Source organism: Colletes gigas, unplaced genomic scaffold, assembly GCF_013123115.1.
Source record: "Colletes gigas isolate AHSC1104 unplaced genomic scaffold, ASM1312311v1 Colletes_gigas_Sc00011, whole genome shotgun sequence".
NCBI classification, from domain to species: Eukaryota; Metazoa; Arthropoda; class Insecta; order Hymenoptera; family Colletidae; genus Colletes; species Colletes gigas.
Window position 1 is genome coordinate 9,816,939 of NW_025106640.1, and position 14,398 is coordinate 9,831,336.

A 14,398-nucleotide genomic window follows, 5' to 3' on the forward strand; every position below is an offset into this window, starting at 1 on the left:
CCTTAATACTGTTCAGCCCCATAGTCCAGCGTCCCGTAGCATAGTGGTGACTGTATATATGTTCATATGTAACATTCGATTAAAGAGAATATCTATATACATATATACATATATGTATGTATGTATGTATGTATGTATGTATGTGTATATATATATATACACACACATGTGTATACATACATGACCAACAACGTACACGTGAAAATTCATTTTAAAGGAACTTTCGTCTCGTGCTTGAGTTTACTTTCTCCGCGTTCCTTCCGTGTCCCTTCCCCAACAGACCCCATAAATGGTCCATACACGGTCCAAGTTTACTGCAGGTTTACCCGCGGGTCGATCAAATCCGTAGGTAAGGGCTATGCTCGCACCTCGGCCGTATACGAACCGAATCAACGATTTTTTTTTACTTTTTCCATTACCCTGTCAAAAGTACTAAATTGTTTGCAAAACAATCACTGCGACTTTTTTAAAAAATCATATTCCGCGAGCAAGTACTTACTTAACATGTTATTTTTACGTAATTAATTACAAAAATTTTCTTGCCTTTCCGAGTGGCGAGAAAATCAAGAAAGCTCGCGTCGCTCGATTTACGTTCTTCGCAGTTTCTCTGCTCGTCGAACGATACCAATCCATAAATAAAGGCTCGCTCATCTCAGCCAAACTTGGCATCAAGTTGCTCGTATACACTGAACGAACAGGGTGACTAGGCCGCTTCGAGCTGCATAAATGGCTTCTTGGCCTCGCAGAGGACGTGACTTTGACCCAGATATCACCACTCTAAGACAGACAGCTCGACAGCTGTGAATTTGCATTGATTGTTTAAAAATCAAGTTTAAACTGTGAAATTTATTCAACAAAAGTACCGAAGAAAAATTCTAAAAGATTCTCTATCACTACTAGTCCCCTCTTTCAACTCATACGACTTTTAAAAGCAACGCTTCTACCTATCGTTTAAAATGGCTAAGATATAAAAATTGTCTGTTTTAGGAGGCTACATTTTCTATGTATAAATATGTATTCTTATCCTTGTAAGAAATTCAACGAAGAACAGGAAAAAAGCTATGATTCGACATTACGAGCTTCAAACTACTTTTCACCGATTTCAAATCTAGAAACATTCGCTTAATATGTATTGAAATCTCAATATGCAACGTATACGCGTAATGTGTCGACAACAGGACAACCTTCGCGGCGATGATAATAATGAATCGTCACGTGTAACCTTAGCCGTTTTATGAATCACCGACTATGAACATCATCTTCTTAGATGATTAACAACAAATTACCTGTTTAAGGAATTTCTAAATTAGTCCGCGAAGAAATGTACGCTAGACACGTGTGTTCGTTTCAGACGCCACCAAATCGGTCGATCGATTACACTTCTATCTTGTTGATTTCCATTCCTTTTATTACACAAGGGATTCGTCGCGATTTTTACGTGTAACCGTAATTACCTTACAATATAAATATAAATATAATTGCATCTAAAACGTTACACGAGAATAAAAATAGCAAAAGTAATTTCTTAACGCTAACTTATAACTCTATGTAAGTCTCGCTTACATTTATTTACAATGGATTAAACATTCACATGTACGAAAGAGAGAATCGAGCAAGCGATACATTTTTGTAAAAGTATCTAGAAAAATATTGTTTCTATATTTTCTGCAACACTATTTTGATAATGTGTCGTCGCGTTTCTCAATAATATTTAATATATATAAAAAAAAAAGAACAATACTGGTATTATTATTTCCATGGAATTGATTCTAGCATCCACTGTTGATTAACGTTTTTTGTGCAGGCAGCTATTACAGGACCCTCGTCGTTATTCGATTGTAGACACATGCCGGAAGATACGTGTAAAAATGTTTTTGTCTGAAGGAAAGCTAATCTATGATACACATATATTTTCTACCTACACAAAACTGTATATCCTTGAATAGAAAACTTACTTGCTCGTTGTACTGCCATCTTTGCTTGTTATGGCCACTGCATGCCATTATCTTAACCTTTGGTGTCTTGTGCTCAAAATCGTGCTCAGGGGCATCTAAGCAAACACTTTCATCGGTCATTACAATTCCATTTTTTGTCATTACGAACATTTGACTGAGAATTGGTCGTGGTATACAAGATTCGAGAACTGCGTATCCCGAAGGTTGTGAATACGTGCCTTTCCCAGTCGGCCGCATAATACATCTTTTCGTCGAAACATGCACAATCTAGAATCGACATTTTACAATTCATTTCCACGAGTAACCCACACCTATAAATCTTTTATCTTGTAATATTGTTAATTTTGTCAGTGTTCCGTACGAGTATACTCGCCAAATTATTACGTTCCTATGATGCTCGAGTCAAGTTAATTCGCTTTTGCTTTTTTTTTCTTAATAGGAAAAACTTTAAGACTAGTTTGTTCGTTCGGGCCTATTCTTCATTCGCATGGATTTCTTTATATATTTAAATAGATATAGAGTGAAATTAGTTACTTTAAATTATCTGAAATGATTTCTGAAAATAGTTGAACGATTCGTATGAGCATACTCGCCGCCGCTGAAAGTATTGCGTATTACGAAAGATTAACCCTTTCGGTATAGAACAGTTGGGTCGTGTAGCGATTCCAATGTCCCAGATATCAATCGGTCATTACGTTTTAATCACTCGGTCGCTTCGAATGATTTCTAAGTAGGCGAAAATCATATTTACCCGCCCAAAGAATCGATCGTTTTTTGGAAAAAAGTGTTCCGGCCATACATTATCCAAGTACCATTCAAAGCTCTTGCATTGCAATTTTTTGCGCAGAGCTAATCTGGAACGAACCGGTTGTTTGTCCCTCAATCTCCCCGCTTCTATAGTAAACACACATAAAACTGTAGCAGGAACATCACCTAACCTAACCACCGCTTAATTACTACCTTGCTACCTGGATTAAACTTGAAATAAAATTTTGCCCAATCGTCCATCCAAACTAGAGCAACTCGAGCAAGATTTCCGTATAGTATTTCTCCGACCCCGCCTGGAAAAGTGTACGGCGACGATTTTCGAAATAAATGCCCCACGTGAGAGCAAGGAGCAATTTCAATGCTACCGCCACACTGCCACACCCGAAACGATAACTCCAAATTTTCACCGCCCCAAATCCTCATCTGTTCGTCGTAGCTACCCAACTCGAAAAAGTACTTCTTATTCATGGAAAATAAACCACCAGCCATGGCGGGCGTTCTGAACGGTTCAACGATATTATCGCGTCTCTCTTTCAATAGACGGCCATTTAGGGTTAGCCAGCGAAAATGCAAATCCCAATTAAATGCTCCCCAATGCAACTCGAAAGACCTGTAATATTACAATAATTGTTAAGTAACTGTTCATTATCGATTATGATTATGTAAAAAGAATAAAAACATATATGCATATTTTACCGAACATAACTAAACGTGTCGTCATTTATTATATCAATAACAGGCGACACAACTTTCGTTCTGTTTTTAGCGACTGCTTCGAGCAAGGGCTCTAACCATCCTACGTGCCATTAAAAACAAAAATTACAACTATGCTCTAATTTTATCACACAGATCATGGTCAACGATAAGAAAAAGAGCTCACCTACCAACCGTACATTCACAATGAGCATCGAGGAATGTGAGAACTTCACCTTTAGCTTCGTTTGCGCCCAAAAGTCTTGCATTTACTAAACCTACGCGTTTTTTCGAACGCAAAACTTTAGTCGATACTCGTAAATTTTTTGCATGTTCATCTAGCGCATCTTTCAAAAAATCTAATAGAGAAAATGGGACGAGAAAAAATAACTGTAGTAGAAATATCAACATAAATACAAGCCTATAAGAATTATTCCCTTTACCTCTGTCGCTGTCATCGTCGACAAGAATGATCTCCTCCAATAAATGTCTTGGTGATCTATTAATAATGCTATGTACAGTCCTGAGTAACGTACTCCAAGCTTCGTTATGGAAGACAACAATTACAGACGTTTTTGGTAAACTGCCCAAATTTGAATACCTAGATATACATCTATATGATCGAATTAATTACAAACAGTTATAGGGTATACACAATGTAGACGATAAGAAAAAAGAACGAAAGATTACCCCTTTCTTCTAACGTCTGGTAAAGATCGATTTAACGGAATTCTGTCGCTAGCCATCAAGTTAAATCGATTGATTTGAAAGAGCCGTTGCATATTATAAAAATCTTTTGCCGGTACGAGAACAGGACTGCCATTTTTTCCCTCGAATGGCCGAGGATTGAACATATTTTTATTTATGAGGTCTATAAACCAAAACCACAATGTATAAATATATAAGCACCGCCCACTACTTTCTAAATAAGTACCTTTTGTAATGTTAGGTGTTTTCAAAGGATCTACAGAATCACCAATATAATGTCCTACCACAACATGTATTCCTCTATGATCCATATAGTCCTTTTGATTTTCTGACAGACTACGATACAAAATTGTATACATAATTATATTAACGGATGCAACAGGTGACGAGGAAATTCAAGTTAACCTAAAAAAAAATTTAGTTTTGGTTTCACAGTTACTTACCGCAACGAAGCGTAATCGCTACGATCTTCGGTTTCTTGGTTTTTCTTAAACCAAATAAAAATCATTCCCGTCAGAATGACAATCGAAAGAACGATCGGCCACGTGCGATACGGTCTTCTCAATCGCGGCCACATCGTAATCTTCGTCGGAAAAACACTAACTCGAGCTTCACTACGTTTGAGAATTATTCCGTTTATCTCATTACGAGAGAATTAGCTGTTATCGTTGAAGCCAGGCTTCCATTATCACGGGCTTCTCACGACGGGTCATCGTGAGAAAAGAAAAAATTCCAACGTCTACCTTGAACTGGAAGAAATTTGAGAAACCGTAATACACCTCATCGTTTGCGTGCTAGCAACACTACCCATAAGCCATAACAAAATGTGGGAACCCGGGTAGAAGCTCGTTCGTCGGGGTCACCAATGTGGAAAAAATGTCACCCGCGTGTCTCCACGCTCCAGGAATGGGACTCGCGAGAATTAATGAATGAACGCGTCCAGCGTAACGGTAACAAAGGAACTGTTTATTGGAAAATAACTGGGACGCGATGAACAAAGCCAGGCTCGCCGTGCCATGCGGCTTCACATCAGTGATGCCAGATTGAGCACCGGGTGCACTACTCACACTATGCCAGATCACACGTAAGGGTACCTACGTGAGCTCGTCGAGTTTCGGAAAGAGGAAGAGAAGAGAAGATTCGAGAAAGAGGACATGTGTCGTCAGTTTTTGCCTTTGTCGACTTTCCGAAACTCTACGAGGTCACGTAAGTACGCGTGATCTGGCATAGCGTGAGTAGTGCACCCGGTGCTCAATCTGGCATCACTGGGTTAGGTCATACAGTGTGAGGGCTGCCACACTGTACATACTTACAAGGCACAAATACCAAAGAGGTCAGCACTATTCCCAACGTATGGTTCGCCACGTTGGAAGAAGCTGACGGGTGACTGCTACTTGTTTGACGTTAGGGATTCATTTCTACAAAATTTCGTTTAGTTACTATTAATTAAATATATTAAGGTGAGGAAATGTCATTTAAAGAAATTGTGACTTTTCTATTCTGTTTACGATAATGGTTCGATACATACGTGACACGTGTTTTAATTTGAGATACACCAATAGGTCACTGAACCTTTCAATCAAGTTTAAAATATTTCTAATATTATCATTAACATTTATACAATTTATATCGTAACATGCTTTGCAGTTCAATGTTCACGGTATAATACATATTCGAATGCATTATTATTTACGATAAATAAGACATATCGTGACTGTTTGTCGGGGTAACTTAAAAACATAATACCGTATAACCGAACAAGCATGATTTATAATAATAAATTATAATACCGCAATACGTTATTTTTTAACTTGTTTTGTTTATTGCAAAATAATGGAAATGGTATTTATATTGCAGCATACCAAGGATGAAGGTAAAGGAGTTGCTCAAGACTGTCAATGTAGCATGGTCACCACCTGCACAACATCCTATATTATTAGCTGCAGGAACTGCAGCTCAACAACTTGATGCAAGTTTTAACACATCTGCCAGCTTGGATATATATTCGTTGAATTTGCAACAACCAGGATTAGACTTGGAATTGAAAACCAGTATTGCAAGCGACCATAGGTTCGACATTTATTCTTTTTATACGTTCACAAGTATTATCGAGTAATTTTATGCGTATATGAAACTTTCAGATTTCATAAAATAATATGGGGTTCGTATGGTAATAATCCAGCTGGTGTAATTGTCGGAGGTTGTGATTATGGCGCTATAAAAATTTATTCCGTGGCCAAACTGTTGGCTAATGATGGTAGTTGCTTAATAAGTAGCCCAGACAGACATACAGGTCCTGTCAGAGCCTTGGACTTTAATCCTTTTCAAGCTAATTTATTAGCAACAGGAGCAACAGAAAGCGAAATTTACATATGGGACATTGTTAATACAACTACTCCGATGACTCCTGGATCTAAGAGTCAACCTTTGGAAGATGTGCAATATATTGCATGGAATAAGCAAGGTTCTATTATCATATTTAAACTGTTACATGCACGAGTGGAATCAAGATTAACCCTTTTGCGGACGAGTGTCGGCAAATAGCCGCCCAAAACTTTTTACCAGAGGTGTGCGAGAACCGGAAATATCGGAATATCGGAATATCGGCTTGGGCGGCTATTTGCCGACACTTGTTCGCAAAGGGTTAACGATTCTTTGTCCTTTCTTTTATAGTACAACACATTCTTGCTTCCACGTTTTCACAACGCTGCGTCATATGGGATTTAAGAAAGAACGAACCCATAATCAAGCTAACGGATGCAAATTCAAAAGTAATTTCACTTATGCTCTTGTCATGCTCAGTTTTTTATAACAGTACAGTCCACTACATTCGCAATGTTGTAAATAAAGGTACGGTGGAAAGTGGTTCAATGGCATCCAGATGTTGCGACACAGTTGTGCTTAGCATCGGAAGATGATCAAGCACCTATAATTGAATTATGGGATTTGAGGTTTGCAACATCGCCGTTAAAAATGTTTCAAAACCATCAGCGTGGAGTTTTATCGATTGCTTGGAATCCGTGCGATCCAGATCTACTCTTAAGCTGTGCTAAAGATAACAGAATATTATGTTGGAATCCGAATTCTGATGCGCCTGTATGATTATTAATAACATTCCAATATTAAAAATATTTATGAACAAATTTGTATAACTGACATTTAAAATGAATTCTTTTTCTTTTCATATCACAGAACGGTGAAGTAATTTGCGAGTTAGCGCAAACGAATCAATGGAATTTTGACGTTTCGTGGTGCCCGAGGCATCCAGGATTAGTCGTAGGGACTAGTTTCGATGGACATGCTGTGATTTATTCATTATTGGGTGGACAGCAACAAATGTCTGTAGAAACGTCAAACAAAATTGTAGACTCTTTTCCTGGAATGGATCCCTTTACTCAACCACCTTCTCTAATGCAATCGGAACCAACAGTCGTATTGACAAAAGCTCCTAAATGGCTAAAAAGACCATTCGGGGCTTCTTTTGGTGTAAGTATTCGGTTTTGGCGAGGACAATAATTTCTGCATTATTAGTATAATTACAGGCGCAACGTTAAATTGATGACTCGTTGTGTAAAAACAGAAAAATTGTTTTAGTTTGGTGGTAAATTGACAATATTTGAAAACGAACCTGTAGATACAAATCTACCTGCAAATTCAAACAGAAAAGTTATTATATCTCAAGTAATCACGCAACCAGATTTAATTCAACGTTCCAAGGAATTGGAACAAGTTCTTAAAACTGAACAATATAGCGATTACTGTAAAGGAAAGGCTGAGAAAACAACTGACGTACATAGAAAGAAGATATGGAATTGTATGAGTGTATATTTCGGTGAAAATTTAACAAAGGAAATACTAGAATTATTGGGGTACAATATAGAAACAATGAATAACAAATTGAATCAGTTAGTTCCTCAAGAAGATATTAACAACATTACAGAAGGTGTTGGTAATTTGAATAATGTAAGTTTTATCCATTTTCAGTAAACAATAAAATGTTTTCCATATCGTAAAGTATAATTCCTGTAGGTACTGAATGGGAACGTTATAGATGGGAGTGCGGCATTTGATGCCATTGCACAAGAACAAATCAAAAAGACATCCGCCATTACGTCGATAAATAATAATTTTCAAATAAATGTGTCCGATGGTAATTACGTAATATACATTTGAAAATTGACTAGATTATGACCGGTCAAGTATCGATATCTCGATTTAATGTGTTATAGATGAGGATGGGCTTATTACTCAAGCTATCCTCTTAGGAAACATCGAAGCTGCTGTATCTTTGTGCTTTGTGAATAAAAGGTACGCAGATGCGGTAATTCTTTCAATGGCTGCTGGACCTGATTTACTGGCGCGTACCCAGTACAGGTACTTTTCGGAACACTCTGGAGCTCTCAATACTCTTATCAATTCATTAGTTAGCGAAAACTGGGCTGAAGTTGTTACGAATACCGATATAAATTGCTGGAAAGAAGTATTAATTGGAATATTTACCCATTCTAATCCACAGGAGCGATCTACTTTGTGCGGTATGAATTTAATTATTATATTTTATCGCATATACATACATACATATGAAAAATACACGATTCATAAATATTTTATTTCTTTGAATACAACAGATATGCTTGGAGATCGTCTAGCGTTATCTGATAATCCAATTCATAAGGAACAAGCTCAAATTTGTTACATTTGTTCGGGTAATTTGAACAAAATGGTCGAATCCTCTAACGTTGATATTCAAGAAATAGTCGAATTGGTAATGATAATGCAGAAAGCTTTGGAAGTGCAAGGCATTAGGGAAACGCGGATCGAAGGAAAAATTGCTAACGTTTTATCTCGGTATGCAGAAATGTTAGCGTCAGAGGGAGACCTTGATGCCGCATTGAATTATCTCGGGAACAGTGAAGACGAAAATATTGTGATGTTGAGGGATCGCTTGTGCAGAGCCTTAGGTTATATCGAAGAACCAAAAAGCGTGGCAAACGCGCCGGCAATGCAAAATTATTACGATCAATCAAGAAGACCTTTACAAACTGTACAAAATCCGTTACTTATTCCAAGGGAACAACCGAGACCTTTCATCGATTCAAATGTTGCTCCTATGAAACAATCCTTTCTACCGCCTATAAATCAATTTAATACCCAACAACCGCAACAGCCTTTTGGATTATCCCCTCTTCAACCACACGTACAACCTGCTATGCAATACGATCAGTATCAAACGTCCCATTGTTACACTTCACCGGCCGTTTCTCAACCGCCTCCTCCACCGCCTCCTACAACTGGATCAAGTGGGATCGGATCACGACCATCTAGCGTTGGGCCTCAAACAAGATCGAAATACCTAATAGATCCATCTGTGAAATCTACTGCAACATATAATCAGCCTGGATTTCCTCAACAAATTTCTTCACTGACAGGCTACTCGTCCTCAAATACGTATCAATCACAGATTCCTCAGCCGGCAAACACATATCCTGGACAGAATTTCACAAGCAACTTGAAAGAACTGGAATCATTTAAACCAGTTCAATCTAATGTATTATCGCCATTACAGAATTCACCGCAAAATCAGATGTATGATCCAATTAGAACACAACCTGTTTCACAAACTCAAGTTTACGGAAACGAGAACGTCTATCAACCACCATCACAACCTGCAGGATGGAATGACCCACCGGCCGCCAAGACTAGAATACAAGTAAATATTTCCAAATATTTTCCATATTAGTATATGTTGTATTATACATATGTACAATAAGATGATGTGTATATTCGAATAATATAGCCAGTACTGGCATTATATACGAATTATGAAATGTCTGCGGATCATGCTGGTACCAGGAAATGGAAAGCAAAACATTCGAAGAATGTGAACATAAAGGTAGACAATTGTCAGAGATCGAGTGCTGTTTCAACTATTTTGTAATTGCAGTTTATTTCTAACAGAATATATTTTCTTTTTTCTTTTACGTTATGATATTTAAACATTCAATTTAATCGGTCGCAAATAACAATTTCAATTTCGTGTGATATTAAATGAACTAATACCACGGTGTGAAATACACAAGACATTTTCAACCGCTTCAATAAAATATATTGATGCCGTTAAATATTACATTTTAGAGTATACATATACACATTGTTACTTTTGTCGTTGAAATTGTTTAATAAAGACATGAACAAGTACGATGGGTTTAATTTATTTTATTTTTTTGCAGCCGAAACAGGAGTACCAGCCACAAAATCCAATTTTACATCCATTGAGAGGCGCTGTACCGCAGCCCGAACCAAATGTAAGTATTACCGTTTAAATATTATAACGAGCATTGAAACGTTATCTTTTATTTTTCTGTCTCCTATTAGGTTCTACCTCAAGAAAAATTGTATGTCGATACACAGGCACCTTACAATCCACAACAGTATAATCAGAACATTTCGTATATGGGAACACAGTTTGCTAAACCAGTAGAGCCTTTGCAACCAACGGTATTTGCACGAGCAGCGGAACCTGAGAAACCGAAACCACCAATACCAGAACAACATATACACTTAAAAACAGTATTTGACGAATTAAAGGACCAATGCCACGAAAATGCTAAAAATCCAGTAAGATGATTTTATAACGTATAAATGTAAAATGCCGTGTCACATTGTAATTACTATCATCGATTGTACTTGTCATTTTTCCAGCAAATCAAAAGGAAAGTAGAAGATGTGTCCAAGAAACTCGAAGTTTTATACGATTGCCTTAGAGAAAATAAAGTATGTATTCTTTTTTTTACATTATAAAATGATCAGTTTTAAAAGACATTAAACATATTTACGCATATTGTTATAGTTGTCGCAAAACACTTTGCAAGGATTGCATCAAATATCACAGCTGATACAAAGTGGAAATTATACCGGGGGCTTAGATCTTCATACCCAATTAGTGTCAGGCCCAGATTTTAGTCAAATATCTTCTTTTATGCCTGGGATTAAAGTATTATTGCTGAGTGCCCTTCAATTGAATGTCTATATTAGATAGAATGCAACATACGATATCTAGAATGTTTATTCAGTTTATTCTTTTTTATAATTCAAGATTTTTATAACCGTCGTTCGATGAGATATTTATGTTGTATTCACTCTCCGTAACATTCGAGGCATGGATAAAAAAAAGAAATAATAACTATGTACGAACTTGGTCGCATAATTGTACCATAAACAACGTAAAGTTGTTTTGTATGTCTGTATCTGACCATGGCTTATCGAAGTTGGATAGATTTATATTATTAAAAATACTTCTGTGTAACTAAAGAGCTCATTGTGTAAGTAGCATGTAAAAAGTAGGAGGAAATATCGGAGCAAAGAGCATCTGAAGCGTTCCCATAAAGATTGTTAATCGAATTTTTCTTTTAACCGATGCATTGTATATATAAAATATTAAACGTGGCTTCAAACAAATTGTGTGTACATTTTTGAATAAAAAAAAAAAAAAAAGAAACAGTCATACATTTTATTGGATGATCAAACTGTGTAAAATAACGGCTTTTTCATTGATAATAAACTTTTGCAATAATTCGTCCAAGGGATCTATTCCGTCTCTAGCTGCTTGCCGGCGCATCGCTTGTTTCACTTCTTCTCGCACTCCTTTGTCAGCTCCGCGAGTAGTAATACGTCGAACTGTAATATTTCCACATCGATATAACGGAAACTAGATACAGATATGTATGAAAAAACTAATGTACTTTGTAAAACTCCCGATGCAGTGGCTATGTCCAAGGATACTCCGCCGCCATGTTCCGTCCACAAATACGTCAATTCCTCTAGAATATCCACGCATATAATGTAAGCTTGAAACAACGGATAAGTGAAAGATCCACGATTGATAATTCTTTCCGTGATCGTGGACAAGGTAGTAGCTTCTTGCGGCCAGTCGATTTGCATTAACACCAATGCATGACCTATGGCCAAGTCTCCAACACCACCGGGCAAAGAAAAGTTCTCCTGAGGAAATAACTATGGAATATAGAATAACTAAAACGGATTCTACATCTCACTCCATATTAATTACCTTTATAGCTGAAAGAAGTAATCTGCAACAATATTGTACCACGGGAAAACGAGCAATTGTCAAATAGTGTAAATGTCTCGCACAAGGAACTGTCAAATTATGCGACACTTTGCCACCCGCTGAGGGTAGCGCGCTAACTACTAAGACTATGTACTCTAACATACCCTTGAATAATATCACGCACTTAGAAATATTCTTGGAGAATGAATATAGAAGTAGAATATAACATAGAAATAAGATAGTATACCTTATAATCTTTTAAGAAAAAACATGTACTTGCTAAACGAAGATGAGCAGATAAACTACCTGCTTCCTGCGACAATCTTGCCAGGACTTCATGATGTAATCCTTTATACATAGCTAAATCTGTTAAAAATGAGTTTAACCAAGTGTCTAATCGAAGCTGCTGATTTAGTTTCCCTATTTCCCTCTGCAAATAATCATTACTGTGTAACAGGTCCCACAATTTCACAGCTGATGCCAGACCACTACCACTGTAGTCACCGTCGCTTGTTACCGCAATTCCTCCATTATCGTCTCTTTTGCGCTTTTTCAATTTCGGTTCTGTTTACAGCCGAAACGAATAAAACGTAGACATAAATAGAAAAGCGATGTGAATTGAATAGTTGCGACGAGCTATCCCTTACCTGCGGACGAATGTGCACATTCTCCGAATGCTTCTACCAAACAGTACATACTTTCACCGTTATTAATAAGTGCAGAGTGTTCGTTCAATATTCGTAGTAATACCACAACAGTACACATTAATAATTGTCTAACTACTACTTCTTCGCATAAATTTGCAGCATGCGCGATCGCGTATTGATGCAGCCTTTCACAGTAGACATCTCTGTTCCATACCAAGGAAAACAAACTACTCAATTCCCACCCTAACTTTTTCCCAATTAATTCTACAACTTGAAACAATCTATCCCACGGATGTTGAATTTGATTGTCTTGCGGCTGCTGTATATATGCCAAATAAAATTCTACCGCCTTACACAGCAATCTTAGACTAAGTCGTGGATTCAGTTCTACCGGTGCAGTGCCTAGGAGCGGCAACGCGTCGCAAGCTAATAATCTTCTAAATCCATTAACAGCACGTCCAGGATGACTGTGTTTTTCTGCAGTGAGAAGAGTTTCTACCAAACGCGGCTGAAAATTTAACAAACTAAGAAGTGAAATAAACTAATACGAATATTTCAAACTAAAAACGCAGATATTTACTCCATGAGTGGCGATAGTCTGAGGAAATCTGCGTAACAGTAGAAGTAATAATTTACAATGCTCCATTGTATCTTCGCTATGATCAGCGGTCATAACGAGTAATCTGTGTTGTAGTTCTTGCGGTATGTGTTGGAACATTTGACATAGAAATTCTGCTTCGGGATCACATTGTTCTAAACGAAGACATGCAGTCACCGTTTCTATTTCTTTCCATATATCTCGATCGTCTGGAAAATTCTGAAATCTATGCATACATTTATACGATCGTTTAAATGTATGTAGAAATTTCTTTTTTCCCCCTACCGAATCATTTAACAACTCACATTTCGCTAAAACATTTTGCCGCTTCCTTCACATTTTTTGAAAGCTTTTCGATTTGATATGCTTCAAACTAAGAAATAAATAATACAATTTATTATATTTCATTAATACAGAAGTGTTTATCGCTGAATGCGTTTTAAAATACTATCGATAATTTCATTTCACAAAAAGTAATCCGAATAACATGTAAATAGTTTCCTAACCTGAACTTTTGCGCTATGAGGAAACAACGATTTTGCTGTAATTAACCATGATTTGGCAGCATAAATATCCATTGGGAGCGCGTCTTTCGCACGCATAACTAAGTAATCTTCTTTGGATAATTGATTATTATCCGTGGCAGACGTTTTTTCTAACATATCTTATGATAGTTAAAATTTAGAGAAGGTAGTAAAATAAAGACAAACTGAGACTCGACCTCTTTCTCGATTCTCCGAAGTTGTCCGAATTGAGCATTTCGAACAAACGGATGCAATTCCAACGGCTTTCAACAATCATATTTTAACGAATAATAATCGCTAATTACGTGCATTTTCCGTATACATAATTACTTATTACTCGATAAATGTAACTTGGACAAGAACATTGAACGCGAACAAAGTTTGATCTATGCAAACAATTCCGAATATTTATAACAAAATCCACTATTTATAAATAA

General features: G+C 37.0%; 3 protein-coding genes across 4 annotated transcripts; 1 reads left to right on the forward strand and 2 right to left on the reverse strand.

Annotated features, from left to right (window-relative positions):
* Positions 1 to 1,100: 1,100 nt before the first annotated feature.
* Positions 1,101 to 5,179, reverse strand: LOC122398236 (polypeptide N-acetylgalactosaminyltransferase 3-like). 2 transcript variants are annotated; one of them, XM_043397937.1, is made up of 10 exons: positions 4,568 to 5,179; positions 4,351 to 4,460; positions 4,107 to 4,287; positions 3,860 to 4,029; positions 3,608 to 3,775; positions 3,420 to 3,519; positions 2,924 to 3,333; positions 2,707 to 2,849; positions 1,956 to 2,222; positions 1,101 to 1,878 (listed from the first exon to the last, which is right to left on the reverse strand). In XM_043397937.1, the coding sequence occupies exons 1-10, from the start codon at positions 4,699 to 4,701 to the stop codon at positions 1,750 to 1,752; spliced, it is 1,812 nt and encodes a 603-aa protein (XP_043253872.1). In that variant the 5' UTR covers positions 4,702 to 5,179; the 3' UTR covers positions 1,101 to 1,749. The 2 variants fall into 2 exon arrangements, with proteins under 2 accessions (XP_043253872.1, XP_043253873.1); XM_043397938.1 differs by having other exon boundaries at positions 1,101 to 1,889.
* Positions 5,180 to 5,472: 293 nt separating this feature from the next.
* LOC122398229 (protein transport protein Sec31A) lies at positions 5,473 to 11,595 on the forward strand. The gene is made up of 14 exons (XM_043397928.1): positions 5,473 to 5,584; positions 5,982 to 6,194; positions 6,266 to 6,588; positions 6,798 to 6,895; positions 6,975 to 7,220; positions 7,317 to 7,610; positions 7,719 to 8,087; positions 8,154 to 8,274; positions 8,354 to 8,659; positions 8,753 to 9,834; positions 10,355 to 10,429; positions 10,500 to 10,742; positions 10,827 to 10,898; positions 10,975 to 11,595. Exons 2-14 carry the CDS (start codon positions 5,992 to 5,994, stop codon positions 11,161 to 11,163), a joined length of 3,621 nt encoding a protein of 1,206 aa, XP_043253863.1. The 5' UTR covers positions 5,473 to 5,584; positions 5,982 to 5,991; the 3' UTR covers positions 11,164 to 11,595.
* Positions 11,596 to 11,629: 34 nt separating this feature from the next.
* LOC122398235 (integrator complex subunit 10) lies at positions 11,630 to 14,118 on the reverse strand. The gene is made up of 8 exons (XM_043397936.1): positions 13,944 to 14,118; positions 13,743 to 13,810; positions 13,420 to 13,663; positions 12,840 to 13,347; positions 12,440 to 12,756; positions 12,193 to 12,357; positions 11,867 to 12,125; positions 11,630 to 11,801 (listed from the first exon to the last, which is right to left on the reverse strand). Exons 1-8 carry the CDS (start codon positions 14,097 to 14,099, stop codon positions 11,635 to 11,637), a joined length of 1,884 nt encoding a protein of 627 aa, XP_043253871.1. The 5' UTR covers positions 14,100 to 14,118; the 3' UTR covers positions 11,630 to 11,634.
* Between the last annotated feature and the right edge of the window lie 280 nt (positions 14,119 to 14,398).